This window comes from Boleophthalmus pectinirostris, unplaced genomic scaffold (assembly GCF_026225935.1).
Source record: "Boleophthalmus pectinirostris isolate CB_2022bp ecotype Guang Dong unplaced genomic scaffold, ASM2622593v1 HiC_scaffold_5, whole genome shotgun sequence".
NCBI lineage: Eukaryota > Metazoa > Chordata > Actinopteri > Gobiiformes > Gobiidae > Boleophthalmus > Boleophthalmus pectinirostris.
In genome coordinates this window covers 39,972,608-39,985,101 of record NW_026571404.1, presented here as the reverse complement: position 1 = coordinate 39,985,101, position 12,494 = coordinate 39,972,608, and the positions used below count along the sequence as shown (strand labels likewise).

Genomic DNA, 12,494 nt, shown 5'->3' with positions numbered 1-12,494 from the left:
TGTTGTTGCCTCCTCAAAACAGACCTGGAGTTGTTTTTGTTTGTTTCTTTGTTTGTTTCATTCACACATGTTGGGTAACACTTTATAATAACTACACCTTATTTAGCCTTAAGAAAGCATGAACAAAGACTTAATTAATAATGATTCACGCTTACTAACTACTTAATTACTACCTTAATTAGCACTTGCACTTAATTTGCCTGTGCTGTAAATAGTTACTCATAATTATTTCATACTTAATTACTCATGGACTAACCATTTGAGCATTTATTAATCATTAGTAAACTATGAGTCTTTTTGAGAGCTTTTCTAAAGTGAAGACAGATTATGCTTTATTAAACATTTACTAAGTGTGAATCAATATTAATTAAATCCTTGTTCATTATTAATTAAGTCTTTGTTCATGCTTTATTAAGGATAAATAAGGTGTAGTTATTATAAAGTGTTACCACATGTTGGAGTAACTCTTTATTATTAGTCTGTCTACATCTCCAGAGCTCAACATGCTCTGTTCCACCTTGTGATGTCATGAAGTGGTAGTGTTCAGGTTAACAGGGAAGCAACAATAAAAAACAAGATTTTAAAGGTTTAACTAAAAATTGTTTATTAATTTAGAGTGTAGGAGAGGAAAATATATAATAATAAAATAAAAGTGTGTCAAATGAAATCAAATAACAGAGGCTTCATTAGCTAGAACCACACCAACAATGACATAATGCGAAGAAGTTTATTGATAATGTACGAAGCGAGGCAGAGATGGCTGGGCTGAGACTCGAGGTGGGGGCTCCATCTCAATCTTCAATTGGCCCAACCGGAACGGGACCACACTTGCAGGGTCTTATGACTGAAAGACGAACAAAATGGGGGTGGGAGGGTGGGGTCGAGTTCGCCGAGACAAACTGGGATAATATACATATAGGCGAGTTTCATTGTTGACAAAAGTGCGCGTTGCATGCTGGGAATTATTTTGGTCGGCGGCAAGAAACACTAATTCAACATGACGGACGGAGTGAGAAAGCACGTAAAGGGTATTGATCCCGGTTATTTCTCCACTCTAACAGCAGAGGACCCAAGACCATTTGACCAGAAATTGGTCATAAGCATCGATGGAGCCAAATCACCCTTTTCAACCCCGACAAAAGGTGGACCAAACCAAATTTCTGGTCTGAATCACCAACTACCTGGACAAATATTCACTTTGGCGACATCCACAATGACTTGGTGGAAACTCCTGGGCCATTCACAGCAGAAAAGATGAAAACCTCCAAGAGTCTCGATGTGTTGTTGAACTTGTTGGAGTCCACGGTTTGTTAGGATCTTCTACGTTTGCTCTGCGGATGTTTGAAAGACATTTAATTCACCGTTAGTGGTTCTTTTCACTCAGAATACGAAAAAGACATTTTCCTTCTTCCGTGCTTCTATTTGTGCATCCGATAATGCAGCAGGAATTTACCATTATCAGGGATAAATACGCGAGGTTACGCACTGTGTTTGACCACTATCCTGTTTCTTGCCTCCGACCAAAATATTTCCCAGCATGCAACGCGGGCTTTTAATAACAATGACATCAGCTGAAACTCACCTATAGGCTTCTGGGAAATTGAAGGCGTGGTCGAGGTGAGTTGTGGTTCGCTGGTGAGAGGAGAGGGCGGCTGAGGCGCGGTCCTGCTCCTGAATCTCACTTCATCATATTAACTACATTTAATTAAAGCAAAATGAGAAACAACTGAATAAAAATGTCGAGCTGTCAAACGCAGGTGTCCAGCCACACCGAGCGAGCAGAAGACGGTCCCTCTTATAGTCCGTGCCCGTCAGGTGGCCTCTGCAGTCTGGTGGGGGCAGAAGGGTGCCTGGCGAGCGATCAGACGCCCAGCCTCCGTCCGACTGTCTCAGCTCCTGTGAATCCAAGTCCGGGGCTCAAGGACCAGATTAACACACACACAGAAGGAGCAACGAATAAATGGATAAATAAAGGTCAAGGTCTTAAACACAGCTCCTTTAATCTTTAGGTCAGTAGAGAGACAATTTAAGGTTTGAAATTATCCAGATGATTTCTATTTTATTTTGACTTGTTCACCTGTCTCTTGCTCTTTTTTGCTACTTTTATAGAATTTATTATTAGCATTTATATTTTTACTCTTTGTTATTATATTATATTGTATTGTGATGTGTGAAATTCTGTCATTTTCCTTGTGGATCAATAAAGTTTAAGTCTAAGATTCTAGTGAAGCTGTGTGGAGTTTAAAATAGGAGATTATCACTTAATGACATCACAGTGTGGAACAGAGTGTTTTAGTTACTCACTGGACTTTCCAGTGTCGACTGAAGGTTAATGGAGCTGTTAACTTGAGAACTACCCCTTCATGACATCACAAGGTGGGACAAAGCATGTAGATCTTATAGAGATGTAGACAGATGAATAAACAAGTGTGAATGAAACAAAACACAAGTGCAGGTGTGTTTGAGGAGGAACATGTTCATGTGGTGTTCTTGAGGTGTTCATGTGGTGTTCTTGAGGTGTTCATGTGGTGTTCTTGAGGTGTTCTTGAGGTGTTCATGTGGTGTTCATGTGGTGTTCATGTGGTGTTCATGTGGTGTTCATGTGGTGTTCTTGAGGTGTTCTTGAGGTGTTCATGTGGTGTTCATGTGGTGTTCTTGAGGTGTTCTTGAGGTGTTCTTGAGGTGTTCATGTGGTGTTCATGTGGTGTTCATGTGGTGTTCATGTGGTGTTCTTGAGGTGTTCTTGAGGTGTTCATGTGGTGTTCATGTGGTGTTCTTGAGGTGTTCTTGAGGTGTTCTTGAGGAGCTTTAATGGTCTTGGTGTCCTGCAGGTCTCGTCTGGCTGATTTCTTCGCGAACTGTCAGCCTGAACCTCGCTCCCTCACTGGATGTTTGAAGGAAAACTACGCCGACTGTCTGCTGGCATACTCCGGACTCATCGGTGAGACTCTACTGCACCACAACACAACACACACCACAACACACAACACAACACACAACACACAACACAACACACAACACACATACTCCGGACTCATCGGTGAGACTCTACTGCACCACAACACAACACACACACACACACACAACACAACACACAACACACAACACAACACACAACACACATACTCCGGACTCATCGGTGAGACTCTACTGCACCACAACACACAACACACAACACAACACACAACACAACACACAACACACACACACACAACACACAATACTCCGGACTCATCGGTGAGACTCTACTGCACCACAACACAACACACACAAACACAACACACACACACACACAACACAACACAACACACATACTCCGGACTCATCGGTGAGACTCTACTGCACACAACACACACACACACAACACAACACACACACAACACACATACTCCGGACTCATCGGTGAGACTCTACTGCACCACAACACAACACACACACACAACAACACACACAACACACACACACAACACACAACACACATACTCCGGACTCATCGGTGAGACTCTACTGCACCACAACACAACACACACCACAACACACAACACAACACACAACACACAACACAACACAACACACATACTCCGGACTCATCGGTGAGACTCTACTGCACCACAACACAACACACACCACAAACACAACACAACACACAACACACAACACAACACACAACACACATACTCCGGACTCATCGGTGAGACTCTACTGCACCACAACACACACACACACACACACACACACACACACAACACAACACAACACACATACTCCGGACTCATCGGTGAGACTCTACTGCACCACAACACAACACACAACACAACACACAACACAACACAACACACATACTCCGGACTCATCGGTGAGACTCTACTGCACCACAACACAACACACAACACAACACACAACACACACATACTCCGGACTCATCGGTGAGACTCTACTGCACACAACACAAACACACACACAACGCACAACACAACACAACACACACACATACTCCGGACTCATCGGTGAGACTCTACTGCACCACAACACAACACACAACACAACGCACAACACAACACACAACACACATACTCTGGACTCATCGGTGAGACTCTACTGCACCACAACACAACACACACCACAACACACAACACAACGCACAACACAACACACAACACACACCACAACACACAACACAACACACAACACAACACACATACTCCGGACTCATCGGTGAGACTCTACTGCACCACAACACAACACACACCACAACACACAACACAACACACAACACACAACACAACACACAACACACACCACAACACAACACACAACACACATACTCCGGACTCATCGGTGAGACTCTACTGCACCACAACACAACACACACCACAACACACAACACACAACACACACACCACACACACAACACACACCACACCACACACACAACACACAACACACACACACACACAACACACACCACACACACACACACACAACACACAACACAACACACAATACACACCACAACACACAACACACCACAACACACACGCAAGGCAGTATTTTACCACACGTTTGTGTGTGTTTGTGGGGGTGTGTGTGTTACCTGAAGGTGATCAGTGTTTTTCAAAAGTATTTTAGCACAGAAGTACCACATACACAGTACTTGATACGAGTGAGTACTGCAGTACTGAAGTACTACCCTCTCCCTGAACTCTCAGAGCCCAAATTTGTTTTACAAAAAGAATACTGCACTGTCCCTCCTCTCCTCCTCCTCATCATCCTCTCATCATCTCCTTTGCTCCTCCTTCTCTCCCACTTCTCTTTTTCCCCCACCTCTTTGTCACTCCTTCCCCGTTTCTCTTTCTCTCCTTTCCTCTCTCACTTCCTCTTCCTCTCCAATCACCTCATCCCCCCATCTTCCCCCATACCCCCTCTCTTATTCTTGTATCATATTTCCTCCTCTCTCCTCACCTCTTCTCCCACTCACTCCTCTCTTTCTCTTTCATTCTCCCTTCCCTCTTTCATCTCCATCTCCCCCTCTCCTCCTCTCCCCTCCTCTTCACCTCTCTCTGTCCCTCTCTCCTCCTCTCCTCCTCTCTCTCTCCTCCTCTCCTCCTCTCTCTCTCCTCCTCTCCTCCTCTCTCTGTCCTCTCTCTCTCTCTCCTCCTCTCCTCCTCCCTCTCTCCTCCTCTCCTCTCCAGCCACAGACACACACTTCCCCTGAACTCAAGAATCACCCATAACCCCCCTCACCAGACACACACACACACACACACACCTGCACACACACACACACACACACACACCTGCACACACACACACACACACACGCACACACAATTGAAATGTTCAGTTTGAAAATAGAAATAAAATGCAGCAAATATAAAAATCTGAAGTAACATGGAGCTAAAAACGACTTGGGCACTGACCCGGTAGATCACGTCTCCACCCCCTCACGTACTGCAGTATAAAGTACTGCGTGTGTGTGTTTTACTGACAGCTCTGTGTTCTGTAGGGACGGTGATGACTCCAAACTACCTGCGCTCTCCAAAGATCAGCGTGTCTCCTTACTGTAACTGCAGCAACAGCGGCAACAACAAGGACGAGTGCGACCGCTTCACCCACTTCTTCACCGACAACACCTGTCTGCGTGAGCACCTCTTCAATATTATCTTTCTTTTCTTTTCTTTTTTTATTTGATACATTTTTTGTTTTCTCTATGAGTTCATTATTTTATTTTTTGTATTGTTGACGTGTACTACAGGTATGATTTATTCTGTACTTAAAAACATTACAGATAAAGCAAAACTGTAGGAAAACTCTTTTTCACACCTCTCCTTTCCTCAGTCTATCATCAAATCCTCTCTCTCTCTCTTTGTCTCTCTCTTTTTCTCTTCCTGTCTGTCACTCCATCTCTCTTTCTCTGTGTTTATCTCTGTCTCCCTCTCTCTCTCTCTCTCTCTCTTTCCCTCTCTTTCTGTGTGTGTGTTGTCTCTCTCTCTGCCCTTCTTTCTCTCTTGTGTCTCTCTTTTTCTCTCCCTCTCTCTCTGTCTTTCTCTTGCCCCCTTCCCTGAATCTATCTTTAAATATTTCAAATCTCTCTCTCTCTCTCTCTCTCTTTCTCTTTAAGTGTCTGTGTCTCTCTCTTTTTCTTTCCCTGTCTGTCACTCTCTCTTTCTCTCTCTCTATCCCCCCATTTCTCTCTCTCTCCCTATAACTCTCTCTCTCATCTCTTCCTCTCTCTCTCTTTCCTGTCCCTCTCTCTCCCTCTCCCTGTCTTTCTGTGTGTGTCTCTCTCTACTCCTCTGTCTCTCTGTCTTTCTCTGTCCCCCCTGAGTTTATCATCAAATCCTCTCTCTCCCTTTCTTTCTCTCTCTCTTTTTCTTTCTCCGTCTCTCTCTCTCTCTCTCTCTCTCTTTCGTCTCGCTGTCTCTCTCTTTTTTCTGTGTGTGTCTCTCTCTGCCCCTCTCTCTCTCTTACATGAGTGTAGAGAAGCACTCTCTCTCTCTCTCTGTCTCTGTCTCTCTCTCTCTGCCTCTCTGTCCTCTCTCTTTGTCTCTCTCTCTCTCTGTCTCTCTCTCTCTGTCTCTCTGTCTCTCTCTCTCTCTGTCCCTCTCTCTGTCTTTCTCTCTGTCTCTCTCTCTGTCTCTGTCTCTCTCTGTCTCTCTCTGCCTCTGTCTCTCTGTCTCTGTCTCTCCCTGTCTCTCTCTCTGTCTCTGTCTCTGTCTCTCCCTGTCTCTCTCTCTCTCTCTGTCCCTCTCTCTGTTTCTGTCTCTCTCTCTGTCCCTCTCTCTGTCTCTCTGTTTCTGTCTCTCTCTGTCTCTCTCTCTCTCTCTGTCTCTGTCTCTCTCTCTCTCTCTGTCCCTCTCTCTGTCTCTGTCTCTCTCTGTCCCTCTCTCTGTCTCTGTCTCTCTCTGTCTCTCTGTCTCTCTGTCTCTCTGTCTCTCTGTCTCTCTGTCTCTCTCTGTCTCTCTCTGTCTCTGTCTCTCTCTATCTCTGTCTCTGTCTCTCTGTCTCTCTGTCTCTCTGTCTCTGTCTCTCTGTCTCTCTCTGTCTCTCTGTCTCTCTCTCTCTCTGTCTCTCTGTCTCTCTCTGTCTCTCTCTGTCTCTCTCTGTCTCTCTGTCTCTCTGTCTCTCTCTCTGTCTCTCTCTGTCTCTCTCTGTCTCTCTGTCTCTCTCTGTCTCTCTCTGTCTCTCTCTGTCTCTCTCTGTCTCTCTCTCTGTCTCTGTCTCTCTCTCTGTCTCTCTGTCTCTCTGTCTCTCTCTGTCTCTTGTGTGAGTGTGCAAGAGCACTTAGGCGTGTGAAAAGCGTGTAACTTGACTCCGCTGTGACTGCATTGACTGAAAGCTGCGATTTCAGGCCCAAAGAGGCCGGAGCCCAGTGCATTCTGGGAAAAAGAGCAGCGGGCCACCACAGGCCTGCGCTCTGCGAGGCTTTTAACGGAAGAGAGTGAGTTTAAGTGATTCTGAAATGAACTGCAGCCGCCTGAACACTTCATCTGAGAGAGACTCTAATGTGATGTGATCTCAGCGTCGATTGAGTCTGAGCTGAGTCAAGTTAAAAAAATAACTGTGAACAAAACGTCAAATGATCTGTTCTCTGTGCTGTTGAAGACAGATGTGAAGGTACAAATCACACAGCACGGACTCTAAGGCTACGTTCAGACTGCAGGGCTTAACGCTCAATTCAGATTTTTTTGTGAAATCCGATGTTTTTGCGAGGTCGTTCACATTTCCAATTAAATGTGACTTGTATGTGACTCCAGTGTGAACATTAAACCGCCTGAAAGTGTCCCGCATGTGCACTGGAGACACGACGACGTCAACCGCAGCGAGCGTGCTCTGTGTTTATGGAAGTTGTTCAAACATGGATGCAGCATTCCATTTCCTCTTGTACCGGAGCCAGAACATGAACAACTTACTTGTTTTAAAGAGGAGATTGAGAAGGAGAAGGACGAGGTTTTTGGTTGTGGTGTTTTGTGGAACAGTCTGTTAAAAGGAACGTGTGGATGTGGAGACGGAGCCAAGAGTGGTGGGATAGAGATGTGCTTCAGTGACACAGAGTTCATTAACAATTTTCGTGTGACAAGAAGACTGCTTGTGTACATTTGTCGCTTGTTATAACGTGTAGGTGGATGAATGCACCTTGGCCGTTCAGACTGAAGTCACATGTCAAAAGACAGTGTTGGGAGTGTTACTTTTAAAATGTAATCCCCTACAGATTACAGATTACATACCCCAAAATGTAGTTTGTAACAGAATCCATTAAATTACTTAAAGTGAGTAACTTAATCTGAATACTTACTTGATTTTGTGTAGAGAAGCAAAAATGAGGATCTTAATATAAGAAGTTTTGTCTGCTAAAAGAAAATAAAAAGCCCAGACTTTACATAAACATATTAAAAAATATTATTGATAGAAGAGGAGCAGGCATGGTCCATGCAGCATGATTTAGTCCTGTTAAATCCTGATTTAGTCCTGTTTAGACGTGGTTTAGACCTGGTTTAGACTTTGTTTAGACCTGGTTTAGTGTTTGACAATGAGTGGAAATACCAAAAAAAAAAAAAAGCCCAAAATGTGAAAACAGGAACGTATCGCCATGTAATTCATTTATTTCAACAAAGGATCCAATTACCACTCATTAAAACAGTAACTGTAACTGAATATTTGTACTCTGATTACGTAATTCCAGTACATGTAATCTGTTACTCCTCAACACTGTCAAAAGATCAGATATGTATCAGTTTCAGGAGCACATATCCAGGTGTCCTGGGTCACATTTGAAAAAATCTGATCTGTGTGGTTCAGACTGTCATTAAAAGATCAGATACAGGAACATAGAGGCCAAAAAATCGGATTTGGGTCACTTCAGTCTGCAGTGTGAACAGAGTCTAAGTCATGTTCTAATGTTCTCTCCTCAAAAACACACCTGGACTTGTCTTTTGTTTCATTCACATGTTATTACATGTTATTATTCTGTCTACAGCTCCAGAGATCTAAATGCTCTGGTGGAAGTTTCCATGTGAACAGTTCCTTTTTACCTTTAGTTCAGGAGATCGACAATTTCAGGACTGAAATGATCCAAATGATTCTAGTGAAAGAGTGTGGAGTTTAAAAACACAATGGAGCACTTCCTGTATCACCACATGACATTACAAGGTGGAACAGAGTGTGTCAGGGTCTTTCACTCTATTCTCTACCCCCCTAGCTCTGTCTCTCTCTTCCCTTTCTCCATTCTCCTCTACCACCTCTCTCTCTCTCTCTCTCTCTCTCTCTCTCTCTCTTTCCATTTTCTGCCTCTCTATCTATCCTTTTCTTTCCTCGACTTCTCTCTCTTTCTTCCTCTATCCTCTCCCTTTTTCTTGACTGCTGCCTGTTCTCTCCGCTCATTCGCTCTTTTTCTCTCTCTTTCTCTCTCCTCTCTTTTTGTCTCTTGTCACACTTCTTTTCATTCACTTCTTTCAGTCTGCTGTCCGCTCTCTCTCTTTCACACTCTGTCTCTGTTTCTCACTCACTTCTTTCTCTCTCTGGCTCTCTCTTTCGTTTCACTGGCTCCTTTCTCTCCTCTCTCTCTCCCTCTCTCCCTTCTCTCTCTCCCCTGTTCTCTCTCTCTCATTAGGGCGACTCAGCATAAATGGAACTGACAAAGTGTGCAGCGTTTGACACTCGGCCGCTGAGGGGTCAGGAGAGGAAGAGGAGAGGAGGAGGAGGAGGGAGGAAAAGGAAGAAGAAGAAGGATCATAATCATGAAAGGAGGAAGGGGCGACTACAGAGCCTTTCATGACCCATGGAAGGAGGGAGAGGAGAAAAGGAAGGAAGAGGAAGGGTCATGAGAGGAGGGAGGGTACTACATGAACAGGCAGATCTGAGGAAAGAGGAGGAGAGGGCGAGGTGGAAGAGGTGGGGGTAAGACAGGAGGAGGAAGTAGAGGAGGAAGGGGAAAAGGGAAGAAGCAGGAGGGAGGAAGAGGAGAGTGCTGGTGTGAGTGTGTTTGGAGATGATTAGAGGAGAGCTCCGTGAGTGAGCTGCAGAGCTCCGAGCTCACACTGTCACAGCACAGAAGCTCGTGAAACACCCGGGACAGAAGAAAAGAGAGTGAGTCTGTGGATCTGTAAATGAAGAGAGTTCAGCTCAGTTTCATCTTCCTCCTCCTCAGAGGAAACTCAAGCGACTGTTTCCTCTTTTGTCAATGTTAAACTCACATTTGTCCATCCTGATACATTCTTGAAGCACAGGATGTGAATAAGTCTGTGTGTGTTGTCTCTGTCTATTTATGAAGAGTTTTATTGTCCTATAAACAGGAAGTGCACATTACCATGTTAGTTGTTGTGAGTTTTACTGTGACAGTGGGGTCATGTGAGCGTCCCTGCTGGACTCTGGAGTCTGTGCTCAGAGTCTCACACTCTGTGCTCTAATGGAACTACATCTTTTACAGTGGTCTAGAGTTATTCCTCACAAATTCAGAGCAGGGTGCAATGACAATCTATATGTTCTAGAAAAGTCCAGAACATCTGTTCAACAGTGAATCTGAATGGGGCTGAATGGGGCAATTTCAATCACGGCCAAACTGCATGGAGAGCAAGTGTTAATGTGGACTGAATGCTGGGGAAAAGTCCAGGGCCGTGTTTGTCCCTGTCTGCTCCCTGATGCTCTGAGCATCTTCATTATTCACCACCAGAGTTTATAAGAGTTTATAAGCACTTTTCACAACTGTCAGAGGCCAGAGCGGAGTTCTGCTGTCACAAAAACTACAACTATCATGCTACTAATGTCCTGGTTCCTGACCTCAGGAGCTGTTTCTACAGTCTATCTGCAGCAGGGCTCATTCTGCTCAACTACACAGAAAAACAGGCCCTTTAAAGTAAACTCGCTCTTAACCCTCTTCATGAGAGTGTGTGCACTTTGATGCGCTTCTTGCTCCCCTGACATTTGTGCTCATGAAAACATTCAACATGAGTTGGATTAAATGTGCGCTAAATGTGTAAAATGTGCTCACAACTCACTGTTTACTCTGATGACGACCACACTGTGCGTGTGCGTGTGCATGTGTGTGTGTGTGTGTGTGTGTGTGTGTGTGTGTGTGTGTGTGCGTGTGTGTGTGTGTGTGTGGAAGGGCATCTGTCTCAAATCGGTGTATGTGTGTGCTTCTATGGATGTAGAAATGGTTTAGACCTTGAGTGGAGAATGTTTTTACAGATGAGCAGCATTGGACTGATTCCGACCTTCCTCATGAGGCTCAGGTGAATTGAAGGATCTAAAAGATTATTTTGAATCCAGATCTGTGCGGCCATATTACGTCCAAATGACTTTTATGAGTCTGGAATCATGTTCTAACAGTGTCCTCAACATGTGTTTAGTCAGTGTTGTATTTAGACATAAACAGTAGAAACAGTAGAAACAGAGCAGCCCACAGGGGGCAGTGTTCTTGTGATGATGTGTGTGAAACAAAGAAACTCATTGGTAAAAATCATTTACAAATAAAACCAAAAACACCTCTGTCTGATCTGAACCCAGCACCTGCACTGTCATGAGTCAGTGCTAGTGCAGCTCTGCAGCTCAGGGAGGGAAGGTTCTGGAGGTTCTGCTCTGTCACATGAGGCCTGTTCTGTCACATGTGCAGGATGGTACAGGGATGTGTGCGGTGCAGGTGTGTGTGTGGTACAGGGGTGTGTGTGGTACAGGAGTGTGTGTGGTGCAGGTGTGTGTGTGGTACAGGAGTGTGTGTGGTACAGGGATGTGTGCGGTGCAGGTGTGTGTGTGGTACAGGGGTGTGTGTGGTACAGGGGTGTGTGTGGTACAGGAGTGTGTGTGGTACAGGGATGTGTGCGGTGCAGGTGTGTGTGTGGTACAGGGGTGTGTGTGGTACAGGAGTGTGTGTGGTGCAGGTGTGTGTGGTACAGGGGTGTGTGTGGTACAGGGGTGTGTGTGGTACAGGGGTGTGTGTGGTGTGGGGGTGTGTGTGGTGCAGGAGTGTGTGTGGTGCAGGAGTGTGTGTGGTGCAGGTGTGTGTGTGGTACAGGAGTGTGTGTGGTGCAGGAGTGTGTGTGGTGCAGGAGTGTGTGGTACAGGAGTGTGTGTGGTACAGGGGTGTGTGTGGTACAGGAGTGTGTGTGGTACAGGGGTGTGTGCGGTGTGGGGGTGTGTGTGTGGTGTGGGGGTGTGTGTGGTGCAGGAGTGTGTGTGGTGCAGGAGTGTGTGTGGTGCGGGTGTGTGTGTGGTGTGGGGGTGTGTGTGGTGTGGGGGTGTGTGTGGTACAGGGGTGTGTGTGTGTGGGGGTGTGTGTGTGGTGTGGGGGTGTGTGTGGTGCAGGAGTGTGTGTGGTGTGGGGGTGTGTGTGGTGTGGGGGTGTGTGGTGTGGTGGGGTGTGTGTGGTGTGGGGGTGTGTGTGGTGTGGGGGTGTGTGTGTGGTACAGGGGTGTGTGTGGTGTGGGGTTTGTGTGGTGTGGGGGTGTGTGGTGTGTACAGGGGTGTGTGTGGTGTGTGGGGTGTGTGTGTGGTGTGGG

General features: G+C 45.5%; 1 protein-coding gene across 1 annotated transcript in view; it reads left to right on the top strand.

The window, feature by feature from the left end:
- The window catches only part of gfra1a (gdnf family receptor alpha 1a), a 176,276-nt gene that overhangs the window by 145,234 nt on the left and 18,548 nt on the right, over positions 1-12,494 (top strand). Inside the window, 2 exon segments of the mRNA XM_020917523.2 lie at positions 2,832-2,941; positions 5,507-5,641. Coding sequence (XP_020773182.2) covers positions 2,832-2,941; positions 5,507-5,641 — 245 coding nt within the window.